The following is a 15,409-nucleotide window of genomic DNA, read 5'->3' as shown; positions in this document are numbered from 1 at the left end:
TGGGTCTTTGAAAAACTCCTTTAAATGCCATCCATGTGCCTCAGTGTCCTCATTTGCAAAAGGGGAATACTCAGTTATCTGTCTCATGGAGCTGCTGAGAGAATTAAATGAGAGGGCTTCCTTGATGGTCCAGTAATTAAGAATCTGCAGGGAACACAGATTCTATCTTGGTCTGGGAAGATCCCACATGGCACGGAGCAACTAGGTCTGTGCTCTACAACTACTGAGCCAGTGCTCTAGAGCCTGTGAGTCACAACTACTGACGCCTGTCTGCCTAGAGCCTGTGCTCCATAAGAGAAACTAAGGCAATGAGAAGCCTGTGCACCACAACCAAGTGTAGCCCCTTCTCACTGCAACTAGAGAAAAGCCCACACACAGCAATGAAGACCTAGCATGGCCAAAAGATAAATAAAATTATTTTTAAAAAAGAATTAAGTGAGAAAATGCAAATGCATAGCACAAGTCTGGACCAACAGTAGTGCTGAAGTAGCAGTGATTAGATTTACAAAGTCCTTCCACAGGGAAGCTGTCCCCTATTTAAATCAGAGGTCTTGTTATGCTTCTTGAATGCACCATACTCTATAGTTGCTTTTTAAGTGTTTCTGAACTCTGGGAGCTCTATGAGAACCAAGGCCGTGCTAATCTTGCTCCCTGCTGAGACTTGAGCAATCAACACGTTTTTATTGAATGCATAAGCGAGTGACCTCTCCTTGGTCCTGTGGTGTACCTGCAACATGGGCTTTGAAGGATAAGGGGGTAAATCTGGGGAGCAGAAAGGGCAGGCTGCCCACATGGTTTCATATCAGCCTCTGCTATGCACCTGCTAGACATTCAATGTGCCAGAAATCCCACCACTCGTGGGAAAGTTAACTCTAAAAGAGAAGGAAGCAGCATAGCCCAGACTGCAGGGTGAGTCCGCTCCTGACTGGGGTGGCTAGGTCTGGGGGAACAGAGAATGGCGACTGCTGGGATGGACCACTATGAGACCTCCTGGGAAAGCTGCCGCCAGGAGGATGTTGTGGAGGGAGCCAGGATAGTAAGGTTCCATTTGTGTGGCTCGCTCGGGCAATGCCCTCCCATCTCCCCAGGAACAGGCTGCACATTAGAGAGAAAAGAGCAACAGCAGAACGACAACACAGAGCCAGGAGGCAGTGGGAGGATTTTACTAACTGCACAACACACGCTTTCCCAGGCCCCTGTGGGTGCCAGCACACCCTTTAGCCATCGGGCCCAAGCAGGGCTTCTTGCTCCTGCACCCACCTGGGACTCTCGCCCGCAGGGAGGGCTGGGCTGACAGTGTCACAGATGGGAGAGCCGGGGTCAGGGTGGGACTTGGAGTTGGAGTCAGGGCTGGGCACAGGATCTGTGTCGGGGCTGGGACCAGATCTGTGGTCAGGGCTAGCCAGGAGGTCGGAATTGGCATTGTGCCCAGGCTTAGGGTCAGAAGATAGGGCAGAATCAGGGCTGGGGCTAGATCCAGAGCCACTGGTGGGTTTGAGGTTGGGATTGGGGAGGGAGCCCAGCCCAGAGCCAGGATCACGGTCAAGGCCAGAGCTAGGGCCAGGGCTGAGCACTGAGACAGCATCCGGACCCAGGAGGGAGGCCTGCCCTGGCCTTAGCATCGAAGCGGGGCTGAGGCCCAGGCTGGCAGCGGCAGCGGCGGCAGCCGCAGCTGCAGCCGCACCCTCGTGCACGCGCTTGTGCTTGGTGAGGCTGGAGGCTTGGCCGAAGGCCTTGCCGCAGAGCTGGCAGCGGTAGGGGCGCTCGCCCGAATGCACATGTAGGTGCTGCAGCAACGCGGAGCTCTGCCCAAAGGCCTTGGAGCAGTGGGGGCAGGCGTAGGGCCGCTCGCCCGTGTGCGTGCGCAGGTGATGCTGCAGGTTGGAGCTCTGGCCAAAGGCCTTGCCGCAGTGGGGACAGCGGTAGGGGCGCTCGGCCGTGTGTGTGCGCTGGTGCTGCAGCAGCGCCGAGCTCTGCCCGAAGGCCTTGCCACATTGCGGGCATGGGTACGGCCTCTCACCCGTGTGCGTGCGCAGGTGCTTCAGCAGCGCCGAGCCCTGCCCGAAGCCCTTGGCGCACACCGGGCACTTGTGCGGCCGCGGGCCGCCGTGCGTGCGCAGGTGCTGCGCCAGCAGCGAGCCGTGGCCGAAGGCTTTGCCACACACCGGGCAATGGTGAGGCTTCTCGCCACTGTGGCTGCTGCGGTGCTTGAGCAGTGTGGAGCGCCAACCGAAGGCCTTGCCGCATGCGGCACACTGGTAGGGCCGCGCGCCAGTGTGGATGCCCCGGTGCTGCGCCAGCGTGGCGCCGTGGCTGAATGACTTGCCGCAGTCGGGGCAGCGGTAGGGCTTCTCGCCGCTGTGCGTGCGGCGGTGCTGGCTCAGCCCCGAGCTGCGGCGGAAGGCTCGCCCGCAGTCGGGGCAGGAGAAGGGCCGGGGCGGGCTGGCAGGTGCAGGGAGCACCGCGGGGGCAGCGGTCAGGACCTCAGGGGTGGCAGGGAGGTCGGAAGAGAGGGAGTCCAGGTCTGGGGAGGCAGTGGGACTGAGGGTGTCGCTGTTAGGGTCGAGGATCAGGGGAACCGGGCCGATGACGTCGGGGTCGTCGAAACTTGAAGACAGGGGGTCGAGATCTTGGGGGTTGGAGTCACGGATCCCCGAAATGGAGCCTGGAGCATCCGCCTCGGCATCCAGAGCCTCAGAGACAGGCTCCAGATCTTCATAGCTGGGGTCCACGTCTTCAGAGACAGTGTGGAGGTCTTCCGGCTCAGGCTCCGGGTTTTCGGAAGCCGGGTCCAGCTCTTCTGGGTCGGGGTCTAGGTCTTCTGAGTCTGAGTCAAGCTCTTCATAATCGGGCCTCCTGCCCTTGTGGCCTGGGTTCCTGACTAAGACGGAACGCCTCATCCCTGGTGTGGAAGTACCGGCTTCTGGGGCAGGATCTATGGGGTGAGGGCAGAGGGTGAGTGGAGAGTAGGTTCTGTGGAACCCGGGGTCTCTTTTGGAGCCTGGGCAGGGAAGGGAGAGGGAGTTGAGCTGTACCCCAGATCCCGCTTTGGGGTAAACACACAGATCCTTCTCTTGTTTCGTGCTATAGGGAGACTGCACTGGTTCCTGCCAGGTCAGGGAGAAGAGGGACCCTGGTGGGACATGGGGAGGGGCCTCCCTTCTCAGCCCCACACCTGGATAGAAGTCAGGGGACCCAGCACTAGAGGTCTCCAGCACCCAGCTCCATGGCTCCGCCCCTCTCTCCATCCTGGGCTCCTCCTCTGGTGGGAAGCTCAGGTCCTGTGGAGGAGAGAGAGTCCCCTTGACCATGGCCACTTTGAGGGGAAGAGGGTGGGTGTCTGGGTTCCTGTGCTTGCTCTAAGTACATGGCCTGAATTCCAGTCCCATTGTTGGGGGTGGCATATTTGGGGGCTCCTGGTAGGGAACTTGGCTCACCTCCTAGAGAGGAAACATTGTGATCTCTGAAGCCTCTGTCTGTGGGGGATGAGTGTGTGTGTGTGTGGGGGGGTGCAGACAATATCTGGTACTTCTCCTGGGTCACTGGGGGCACGCAGGGAGACCCCTGGCTTGCTTCCGGGGGAAGAGACAACGTGAATTCCAAACTTCAGTTCTGGGGTATGACTAAGTGTCAAAACACCTATGTTCCGTCTTAGATAGAAGATCCTGAATGCTGATTTCTAAAGGTAGAGTGTGCATGGGGACCCCTGGAGGGGGCAGGGAGACCCATGGACCCATTATCCAGGAGAGTAGGAACAGGCGTCAGTGTACCTGTTTGCCCAATTGGATAGATCCTGAATTCTAACCCCTAGCTTGTTAGTCGCTTAGTCCAGTCCAGCTGTTTGGTATCTCATGGACTGTAACCCACCAGGCTTCTCTGTCCAAGGAATTATCCAGGCAAGAAAACTGGGGTGGGTAGCCAATTCCCTTCTCCAGCGGATCTTCCCCACCCAGGGATTAAACAAGGGTCTCCTGCATTGCAGGCAGATTCTTTACCATTTGAGCCACCAGAAAACCCCTAGCTGCGGGGTAGGCAAAACAACACATTGGGCTTCTCTTTGGTTACTGGAGGGACCCCTGGGCCATCTCCTAGGAAGGAATGATTTGAGTGACTGACTCCACGCTCAAGCATGGAGATGGTCCTCTCTGGGAAGAAAAATCCTGAATTCTACCTCCATGGCTGGAGGTAGGGAGTGGGACAGAGAAACAAGCTGGGACCCCTTCTGGGGAGCAGGGGGAGCTCAGGATTATCTGAAGGGGAGGTGATGCCCACCCCATGGCTAGGCCTGGGGGGAAAAAACAACAAATAGATCTATTATTGGGAGGGAGGTTGAGGTGGGGGTGGGTGGGTGTGCGTTGGGGGGCACTCTGGCTCTCCTTTGGGGGAGGGGGACCTTCTGAGCCACAACCCCAGAACTGGGAGTGGATACACACAGAGAGAGGCCTGAGTTCCTAGTTCACCTCTTCACATTCCATGATGGAGGGTGGGGGGACAGTGCTGGGTCACCCCTGGATTCCTAGTAGGGGGAAGACCCTTAGATTGGCTCCTGAATTCCCACCTCTGAGCTACAAGTAGCAAGGAGACATAACTGGGGTCCTTCCCTGAGTTCCTGGGGGGCAGGTGGAATCCTGGATCACCTCCTGAGGAAGGGGCTTCCAGTGCTCTGGACCCCAAGACTGGAGAGTGAGGGGAAACACCTGGGGTCCTGGGAGAGGTCCCTCTGGAGGATGGGTCTCCTGAACTCCGGACCCCAGGCTGGAGGGTCTGAGGGAACAATACCTGGGCTCCTGGGGTGGGGGATCCAGATCGCCTCCAGGGGAGGGGGCGTTCTGGACTTACGCCCCCGCCCCCAGCCGAAGGGTGCCCTCTTCCCCTACCTCCCTATTGACGGCGCCCAGCTTGGGCTGGGCCCTCCCCCGGGGCCGCAGCGGCGGAACCGGCGCGCTAGGCCTGCAGGTCGCGCGGCCCCCTCACATCGCGCCCCAGGCTCTGCTCTCCCCGGGCGGGCGGGCGCGCGGGGCGGCGGCGTGGGGTAGGACAGAGGTCGCCCCGGGCCGCGCCCCGCGCTGGGGGCCCCCCGCGCCCGCCCCCCTCATCGCAGCCCCCGCCCGCCCGGCCCGCTCGCGGGGACACTCACCCGGCGCCCCTCTCCCCTGCCCGGCCCGCCGCGCCCGCCGGCGCCCCCGGGGCCCGCAGGAAGCCCCCCGCCCGCCAGCCCCGCCGGCGGCCCCCTCGGCCCTGCGGCCCCGCCAGGCGCTCCCGGGGAGCGAGAGGGGCCGGCCGAGGGCCGCAGCGGGGGCTGCTGGGACTTGTAGTTCGCCCGCGCCCGCCTCGGCCGTCGCCATCGCTGCCCCCGCCCCCCGGGCCAGCCTTTGTCCCGGCCGGGCCACCCGGCCGCGCGGCCGCGCCTTTGTCTGCGCCGGGCTCCGCCCGCGCTGTCCCCGCCGCCGCCTCTCCTCTTCTGCTTCTCTCCCAGCCGCTCTTGATCCCTCTCCGCCCCTGTGTCTCTCTCTGTGTCCCTTCTCTGTTCCTCCGTCCCTTTATTTCCATGTCTTGGCCTCTCTCGTTACTTTCTCTGCCTCCGTCCCTCTGTCTCTGCATCCTCCTCCCCTCTCTCCCTGTCTCTGCCTCCCGCCCGTGTCTCCGACTCTGTCTCTCTTTCACTCTCTCGTTTCCAGGAACACCGAACAGTCTCTGTCTCTTGCAGACGGGAAACACACATCAGCATAGTTCAGACGCTGAGAATTTACAAACTTGTGGTATCTTTGCTCAGTCCAGCGTTTTCCCTTTAAGACTCATCCTCCGAGGAAAAGAGCTGGGGATACTCCTCCTCTTTCTCCTCCCAGGGTCATGCAGGGCTGTCACTGGTGGGCTCCCCGTGCCTGTTCCTTCTTCTATAAGCCAGGTCTAGGAAGCAGTCTGGGCATACTTTACCTGGAGATGGAGATCCCTGTGAAGAGGGTATGAAATACAGTCCTGGCAGCTGGCAGCTGGGCTGTGATGTTCTTACCAGAACATAAACAACGGTCTCAGAATGTAAACAGTCATCACACAAGGCCGCTCTGTGACCGCGTCTGAGCTGAGATAGACACAAGGACACTCTGCAACCTCAAAAATGAATACATACCCTGTGCCCCCTACTAACGGAGATGACTGCCGCTTCTTTCCAATGACCACCCCACATCCATCCTCCTACATCTAAGAATCACCAAAAGACCCAATCACCAATCTGCTCCCTCACAAAGCCAGGCTAGAATTGCTTCTGCTCTCAACTCTACTTAAAACTATCCAGCACAAACCTGAATCCTATAAGAAGCCTTTCTGTCCTCCACCTCTCTCCTCTGGAGATACCCTGCTAAGGGGTCTTCCTTGCTGCACAAGCTAAAAAGAACCAAACTTTTTTGACTACTGGTGTGCCTCTGATGGGGCTTTTCTTGGGGCTCAGTGGTAAAGAACCCACCTGCCAATGCAGAAGACATGGGTTCGATTCCTGGGTCATGAAGATCCCCTGGAAAAGGGAATGGCAACCCACTCCAGTATTCTTGTCTGGAGAATCCCATGGACAGAGGAGCCTGGAGGGCTACAGTCCATGGAGTCGCAAAGAGTCAGACATGACTGAAAAACGACAAAACAAGTGCCTCTGATGGTCCTTGGCTGGTGAATTTTGACACCACCTACCCTTGCATGTAGGTCAGGGCCCCAGGAGACTTTGCTCTTCCTTCTGGAATCTTCTAGATCTGGGCTGAACTTTTGGCCTGAGACCTGCTTTCTACCCCTCTGTGGAGAAGTCCACAGCAGATCTGAGAGACTTGAGACTGCAATTGGATTATGTTCCTGGATCCTTATCCTGCTGGATGATCCCATTACAGTAATACTTGTAAAGACAGCTGTTGTTTCTGTCTGCCTAGTCTCTGTCTCAGCACCTTGTTTTCCCTTTGTGTAGCCCCCACCACTACTCCAGACAGATCTGTGTCTAACACAGCCCCCAGTATCTTGTAATTGAAACTTATCAACCCGAGAACTTCACCCCCCACCCCCAGCCACAAAGAATGAAGTCTGGGATGAAGCCATGTAGCTGGAGGATCTCTTTCTTCCTCTGGGATCATGAACTGTTCACAGTACCTCATTCTACCTGCACCCACCTTCCTGAGTTGTGTGGAAGAACAGTCTGCAGACTGAAGTCAATCTGTACCAGGATGTAGAGGTGAGAGTCAGAGAGACAGCCATAGCTATATTGGTTGAGCTCCTCAGTTCAGTTCAGTTCAGTTCACTCAGTCGTGTCCAACTCTTTGCGACCCCATGGACTGCAGCACGCCAGGCTTCCCTGTCCATCACCAACTCCGAGCCTGCTCAAACTCATGTCCATTGAGTTGGTGATGTCATCCAACCTTCTCATCCTTTGTTGTCCCCTTCTCCTCTCACCTTCAATCTTTCCCAGCATCAGAGTCTTTTCCAATAAGTCAGTTCTTCGCATCAGGTGGCCAAAGTATTGGAGTTTCAGCTTCAGCATTAGTCCTTCCAATGAATATTCAGGACTGATTTCCTTTAGGATGTACTAGTTTGATCTCCTAGCAGTCCAAGGGACTCTCAAGAGTCTTCTCCAACACCGCAGTTCAAAAGCATCATTTTTTTGGCGCTCAGGTTTCTTTACAGTCCAACTCTCACATCCTTACATGGCTACTGGAAAAACCATAGCTTTGACTAGACAGACCTTTGGTGGCAAAGTGATGTCTCTGCTTTTTAATATGCTGTCTAGGTTGGTCATGGATATAGCCAGCTTGAGTTCCTGGATATAGCCATACCTGAAGCCCTTAGTCTTGTCAGTATCACAAGCCAACCAATTTCTTGGGTATTTGAGCTAGTTTCAGTTCAGTTCAGTTCAGTCGCTAGTTTAGTGGGTATCTGTTCCTTGCAGTCATGACAGTCTTGACTAATTTATAAATTAGTTTCGGGAAAGGGAAGGGTATTGAAGGAAATAACGTAAAATGTGAAATTGGCTGAACAAAGGTAAAATAGAGGGTCAGGGCCACCACAGACATATATATTCATTATGAATAGGACTTTGAACATTGTGCTGTGCACAACCTCCCCAGATGTATGTCACACCCCGTAGAAGAGCCTTTTTCAGGAGACCAGACATCCATTATGTAGAAAAATAGCTGATTAAATTGTTGCCTGTTTTATCTTGGCACTCCAACAGTGTGTCACCTGAGACTGTGGCTCAAGTGCCTTTGGAGGAAAACATCAGGATGTTGGAATACCTGGGAGCTTCCATGAAGTCTTCAGCAAGGTCTTATAAGATACATACAAACTCCCTCTATCTGCTGCTTCTTAAAGCAGAGTTAGCACTTCTTTGATTTTGTGAAGTTAGCACTTCTTTGAATTTGGCCTTGGAATATGGAATGAAGCAGGGCAAAGACTATTAGAGTTTTGCCAAGAAAATGCACTGGTCATAGCAAACACCCTCTTCCAACAACACAAGAGAAGACTCTACACATGGACATCACCAGATGGTCAACACCGAAATCAGATTGATTATATTCTTTGCAGCCAAAGATGGAGAAGCTCTATACAGTCAGCAAAAACAAGACCAGGAGCTGACTGTGGCTCAGATCATCAACTCCTTATTGCCAAATTCATACTTAAATTGAAGAAAGCAGGGAAAACCACTAGACCATTCAGGTATGACCCAAATCAAATCCCTTATGATTACACAGTGGAAGTGAGAAATAGATTTAAGGGACTAGATCTGATAGAGTGCCTGATGAACTACGGACTGAGGTTCCTGACATTGTACAGGAGACAGGGATCAAGACCATCCCCATAGAAAAGAAATGCAAAAAAGCAAAATGGCTGTCTGAGGAGGCCTTACAAATAGCTGTGAAAAGAAGAGAAGTGAAAAGCGAAGGAGAAAAAGAAAGATATAAGCATCTGAATGCAGAGTTCCAAATAGCAGCAAGGAGAGATAAGAAAGCCTTCCTCAGCGATCAATGCAAAGAAATAGAGGAAAACAACAGAATGGGAAAGACTAGCGATCTCTTCAAGAAAATTAGAGATACCAAGGGGACATTTCATGCAAAGATGGGCTCGATAAAGGACAGAAATGGTATGGACATAACAGAAGCAGAAGATATTAAGAAGAGGTGGCAAGAATACACAGAAGAACTGTACAAAAAAGATCTTCACAACCCAGATAATCACGATGGTGTGATCACTGACCTAGAGCCAGACATCCTGGAATGTGAAGTCAAGTGGGCCTTAGAAAGCATCACTACGAACAAAGCTAGTGGAGGTGATGGAATTCCAGTTGAGCTCTTTCAAATCCTGAAAGATGATGCTGTGAAAGTGCTGCACTCAATATACCAGCAAATTTGGAAAACTCAGCAGTGGCCACAGGACTGGAAAAGGTCAGTTTTCATTCCAATCCCAAAGAAAGGCAATGCCAAAGAATGCTCAAACTACCATACAATTGCACTCATCTCACACGCTAGTAAAGTAATGCTCAAAATTCTCCAAGTGAGGCTTCAACAATACGTGAACCGTGAACTTCCAGATGTACAAGCTGGTTTTAGAAAAGGCAGAGGAACCAGAGATCAAATTGCCAACATCCACTGGATCATTGAAAAAGCAAGAGAGTTCCAAAAAAACATCTATTTCTGCTTTATTGACTATGCCAAAGCCTTTGACTGTGTGGATCACAATAAAGTGTGGAAAATTCTGAAAGAGATGGGAATACCAGACCACCTGACCTGCCTCTTGAGAAACCTATATGCAGGTTAGGAAGCAACAGTTAGAACATGTTGGACATGGAACAACAGACTGGTTCCAAATAGGAAAAGGAGTGTGTCAAGGCTGTATATTGTCACCCTGCTTATTTAACTTCTATGCAGAGTACATCATGAGAAATGCTGGGCTGAAAGAAGCACAAGCTGGAATCAAGATTGCCAAGAGAAATATCAATAACCTCAGATATGCAGATGACACCACCCTTATGGCAGAAAGTGAAGAGGAACTTTATAAAAAGCCTCTTGATGAAAGTGAAAGAGGAGAGTGAAAAAGTTGGCTTAAGGCTCAACATTCAGAAAATGAAGATCATGGCATGTGGTCCCATCACTTCATGGGAAATAGATGGGGAAACAGTGGAAACAGTGTCAGACTTTTTTTGGGGGGGCTCCAAAATCACTGCAGATGGTGACTGCAGCCATGAAATTAAAAGACGCTTACTCCTTGGAAGGAAAGTTATGACCAACCTAGACAGCATATTCAAAAGCAGAGACATTACTTTGCCAACAAAGGTCTGTCTAGTCAAGACTATGGTTTTTCCAGTGGTTATGTATGGATGTGAGAGTTGGACTGTGAAGAAAGCTGAATGCTGAAGAACTGATGCTTTTGAACTGTGGTGTTGGAGAAGACTCTTGAGAGTCCATTGGACTGCAAGGAGATCCATCCAGTCCATTCTGAAGGAGATCAGCCCTGGGTGTTCTTTGAATGATGCTAAAGCTGAAACTCCAGTACTTTGGCCACTTCATTCGAAGAGTTGACTCACTGGAAAAGACTCTGATGCTGGGAGGGATTGGGGGCAGGAGGAGAAGGGGATGACAGAGGATGAGATGGCTGGATGGCATCACCGACTCGATGGACGTGAGTCTGGGTGAACTCCAGGAGTTGGTGATGGACAGGGAGGCCTGGCGTGCTGCAATTCATGGGGTCGCAAAGAGTTGGACACGACTGAGTGACTAAACTGAACTGATTTTGTGAGATTGCCAGAGCTCAATTCTCTGCCCCAGGCTAAAAAACAAAGTTTCTAGGAATGAGATGGGGAGATAAAGCTGGGATTATCAGAAATCTGGTGGGTACTTTCAAACACTGAACACTGCTTGTTTCTAAAGGCACAATTACCCTCAATGGGACGAGCCTATTGGCTGAGTCTGTCTGCTCTCTAGATTGTAACCTGGGGCAAGATAGATGCTATGGGGATGGGCAGGCACAGGTCTGTTGCTAGGAGACAGGATCTACCAAGGTTGGCCTTCAGACTCCAAGATTGTGGTGAGGTTTGGAGAACCAAATTATCCAGCCATTCAATCACAGCATCCCATCCCTCTGGACACAGTGATTGGTTTGCAGCTGGACATGTGACACAAATGGGTCAATCAGAGTGTTCCTTACTTTCTAATGCAAGACAGCTCTTCCTTTAGGGACTAACTATTAGGATTTGGGTTTGGTTTTGGTTTTGTTTTTTGCCACTGCTTGAACTGAGAGGCAGCAAGGCAGAAACCATGCCTGATAAGGAATTGGCAGTCTTGCTAGTTACAGACTTTCTTAAGTCAATAAAATCCCTGTCTGCTTGAGAAGATAGAGATAGGTTTCTGATACTTGAAATAGAAATACCTAAGACCTTAACTTATGGTCTCAGAGTACATCATGAGAAACTCTGGGCTGGAAGAAGCACAAGCTGGAATCAAGATTGCCGGGAGAAATATCAATAACCTCAGATATGCAGATGACACCACCCTTATGGCAGAAAGTGAAGAGGAACTTTATAAAAAGCCTCTTGATGAAAGTGAAAGTGGAGAGTGAGAAAGTTGGCTTAAAGCTCAACATTCAGAAAACGAAGATCATGGCATGTGGTCCCATCACTTCATGGGAAATAGATGGGGAAACAGTGGAAACAGTGTCAGACTTTTTTTGGGGGGGCTCCAAAATCACTGCAGATGGTGACTGCAGCCATGAAATTAAAAGACGCTTACTTCTTGGAAGGAAAGTTATGACCAACCTAGACAGCATATTCAAAAGCAGAGACATTACTTTGCCAACAAAGGTCTGTCTAGTCAAGGCTATGGTTTTTCCAGTGGTTATGTATGGATGTGAGAGTTGGACTGTGAAGAAAGCTGAATGCCGAAGAATTGATGCTTTTGAACTGTGGTGTTGGAGAAGACTCTTGAGAGTCCCTTGGACTGCAAGGAGATCCATCCAGTCCGTTCTGAAGGAGATCAGCCCTGGGTGTTCTTTGGAAGGAATGATGCTAAAGCTGAAACTCCAGTACTTTGGCCACTTCATTCGAAGAGTTGACTCACTGGAAAAGACTCTGATGCTGGGAGGGATTAGGGGCAGGAGGAGAAGGGGACGACAGAAGATGAGATGGCTGGATGGCATCACCGACTCGATGGACGTGAGTTTGAGTGAGCTCCGGGAGTTGGTGATGGACAGGGAGGCCTGGCGTGCTGCGATTCATGGGGTCGCAAAGAGTCGGACATGACTGAGTGCCTGAAGTGAAATGAACTGAAGATCTTAACAAAATTTAGGCACTGTTCATTGAGCTGCAGCCAAGTGTGACACCCTGCTTTAAGATGGTATGTGCACATTGTATTGACTCTTTGTAACCCTCCATGAAGGAGGAACTGTTGCTGTCCCCAATTTTTCACATAATGAAAGTGAGGGTGAGAGTATGAAATCATTTGCTGAAGGACAGAAAGAGATAAGTCTGATGCTTAGTGATGAGTACAATTGACCAGAATGTTTTCCTTTAAAAATTCATCTCTTTGGGGACTCCCCCGGTGATCCAGTGGTTAAGAATCTGCCTTGTAATGCAGGAGATGAGGGTTCAATCCCTGGTGGAGGAACTAAGATGCCCACATGCAGGGGCAACTAGGCCCGAGTGCAGCAACTACTGAGGATGTGTACTCTCGAGCCCATACTCCACAACAAGAGAAGCCCCTGCACATGGCAACTAGATAAAAGCCTGAGTCACAACAAAGACCAAGCATAGCCTAAATACAAAAAGAGTCATCTGTTTTCCCATGTTCAAGACTATTTCATTTGGGCTTCCCTGGTAGCTCAGTAGTTAAAAAAATAAAAATCTGCCTGCCAATACAGGAGACAACAGTTTGATCCCTGGTCTGGGAAGATCCCACATGCCATGGAGCAACTAAACCCATGCATCACAACTATTGAGCCTTTGCTCTAGAGCCTGGGAACTGCAACTACTGAGCCCTCATGCCACAACTATTGAAGCCCAGGAGCTCTAGAGCCTGTGCTCACAACAAGAAAAGTCACCGAAATGAGCTCACGCACTGCAACTAGAGAGTAGCCTCCACTCGCTACAACTAGAGAAAAGCCCAAGCAGCAATAAGGACTGCGCACAGTAAAAAAAAAGTAAATACATAAAAATTTTAAAAAGATTATTTTATTCATCTAATTTTATAAGCCCTTTTGGTTTTTACAGTTCATATGACATGCCTTTTTTGGAAAGTAAGTGGAATATAGGAGGGATAGACATAAATCCATAACATAAAACTGGAATCATCATAATGTAATTTCTTTCTGTACTGAAGACATTTTGAGTAAAGTTTCTGTTCTCTCCTGGCAACCCATAGTGGGGCTTGTCAGTTCCTTGGTTAGAAAATGCTTCACAATGTGCAAAAATCTGCCTCCTTGTAACTCCTACCTCTTATTTCCCATCTGGTGTCTCAGCAGTTTAAACCATTCTTAGAACCAGGCAGAAGCACCCATAATCCTGCAACTGGAGCTACACAGAACCAAAGCAAAATTTCTGAGCTTCCTGGAAGGCAAGGCAAAGAGGATGAGTCCCTTTATACATACAGTCTGGCCAAGCAGCAGACCGGCTTTGCCAGGAGAACCTGATTTTGTCATGGGAATCACTGGAGAATGGGTTTATTGCAGTGGTCCTCAACCAGGGGTAACTTTTCCCCCCAAGGGACACTTGGCAATGTATGGAGACATCTTTGGTTGTCACAACTGGGTGGGGGAGGAGGAATGTACTATTGGCGCATGGTGGGTAGAGGTCAAGGATGATGCTGGCCAGCCTGCAATGCGTGAGACAGCCTCCAACCACCACCAAGAATGATCCTATCCAGGATGCCAATAATGCTGACATTGAGAAAGCCTGTTATTATCATGGAGTAATTCACAAGAGTGTCACCTGCATCATTAGTGGAAGCAAACAGAAGAAATGTCCGGCCTCTAGCAGACCTTCTCATGGTCAACGTGGATACCATGATTGCAGCCAAAAGGGCCATCTTGCCCTAGTAGGACCTCAAACTGGACTCCTCTCCTTCCTGTGGAAATGACAGGCTGGTCTCACAGGACTATTGCCTATGGGGAAAGGACTCCTGGCCAGGCTTGAGGCTGACTCTTAGTGGCCCATTGGATTGGGGGTCTTGTGAAGGTCTGTCTACAGGGTCAGGAAACTACGCTCATTCCCTGAAACCAGATTCTCAACAGCCTGTCGAGGCAGGGCCCAAGCACGGCCACCAAGACCCATCTGATCATTCCAGACACAGCCAACTTCTCAGTGTTGATTGCACCAGACCTCCAAGATTGTCATGATGGGTTGCTGTCCAAGGTACTGGTCCTTGACATGTTTGCTAAGCCCTGTCACCCACTGGCTTCAGGGGCCCACCCCAACCTCCCCCTTTCTACCCTTTTCATTCTATCTCTGGCTGAACACCTGCCCCCTTGGACCTGATTATATCCTGATGACTTTTGTTGTTTTTCCCTTTTGACCTGGGGGCCAGTTTCCCAGCCAGCTAGTGCACCAACCATTCAGCTTCCAGCCTCTGCCCACAACAGGATAAATTGCTGGCTCATTCTCATGTCCACCCCTTCATGCCCCCTCTGAGCCCCAGCCAGCATTCTCAAGGATTGAAAGCTCCTTCCTCCTCCTCCTCTCGTTCATCCTTGGAAGGGAAGCTCTCCGTTCTTAACTCCCAGCCACAACCTGACTACTGTGTACATTTCTCAGTTATAACAATCTAATGAGAGATTGTGTCCAGGTGGTGCTAGTGGTAAAGAACCCATCTGGCAATACAGGAGACATAAGAGACAAAGGTTCAATCCCTGGTTGGGGAAGATCCCCTGGAGGAGGGCATGGCAACCCACTCCAGTATTTTTGCTTGGAGAATCCCATGGACAGAGGAGCCTGGCAGGCTATAGTCTATGGGGTCGCAAAAAGTCATACATGACTGAAGCAACTTAGCTCGTGGCACACACGCAATGAGAGAGAGCTATTATTTATCTCCATTTTATAGATAAGCAACTAGAGGCTCAGAGGGGTCAAATGACCTGCCCAAGAGTAGGGACATGGTGGAGTCAGGATTTGGACTCTGTCCACTCAGTTCCAGGAGCCTGTGATCTCAGCCTAATGACACTGCCTCATTCACCCACATCATTCAGAGCTTGTGACAGCAAACTCCTTACATGAATCCAACCACCAAGCCTTTGCACAAACTGGGATGGCCTCCCTGCCCAGAGTGGGACAACACCCAGAGTCTGCAAAAGGGCTTCTCCCTGGAGTCATTCTCTCTTGTACATTCTCCCCGACCTCCACCCTTCATCCCGCAAGCCCCCTATCTCCTGGAGGAGGGCATGGCAATCCACTCCAGTATTCTTG

General features: G+C 51.3%; 1 protein-coding gene across 3 annotated transcripts; it reads right to left on the bottom strand.

The window, feature by feature from the left end:
- Positions 1 to 1,147: 1,147 nt before the first annotated feature.
- Positions 1,148 to 5,978, bottom strand: ZNF358 (zinc finger protein 358). Of its 3 annotated transcripts, XM_055545419.1 has the most exons (3): positions 5,138 to 5,257; positions 3,176 to 3,281; positions 1,148 to 2,935 (listed from the first exon to the last, which is right to left on the bottom strand). In XM_055545419.1, exons 2-3 carry the CDS (start codon positions 3,246 to 3,248, stop codon positions 1,218 to 1,220), a joined length of 1,791 nt encoding a protein of 596 aa, XP_055401394.1. In that variant the 5' UTR covers positions 3,249 to 3,281; positions 5,138 to 5,257; the 3' UTR covers positions 1,148 to 1,217. The 3 variants fall into 3 exon arrangements, with proteins under 3 accessions (XP_055401394.1, XP_055401396.1, XP_055401395.1); XM_055545421.1 differs by lacking the exons at positions 3,176 to 3,281; positions 5,138 to 5,257 and adding an exon at positions 5,935 to 5,978; XM_055545420.1 differs by lacking the exon at positions 3,176 to 3,281.
- Between the last annotated feature and the right edge of the window lie 9,431 nt (positions 5,979 to 15,409).

Source organism: Bubalus kerabau, chromosome 1 (assembly GCF_029407905.1).
Source record: "Bubalus kerabau isolate K-KA32 ecotype Philippines breed swamp buffalo chromosome 1, PCC_UOA_SB_1v2, whole genome shotgun sequence".
Classification (NCBI taxonomy): domain Eukaryota; kingdom Metazoa; phylum Chordata; class Mammalia; order Artiodactyla; family Bovidae; genus Bubalus; species Bubalus kerabau.
This window is presented reverse-complemented; position numbering and strand designations above follow the sequence as displayed.

Coding starts and splice junctions, on each gene's coding strand:
- ZNF358 (XM_055545419.1), bottom strand. CDS start 3,248: ATGGAGAGAGGGGCGGAGCCATGGAGCTGGGTGCTGGAGACCTCTAGT. Junction 2,936..3,175: donor GTCCCCTGACTTCTATCCAG/GTGTGGGGCTGA, acceptor CTCACCCCATAG/ATCCTGCCCCAGAAGCCGGT.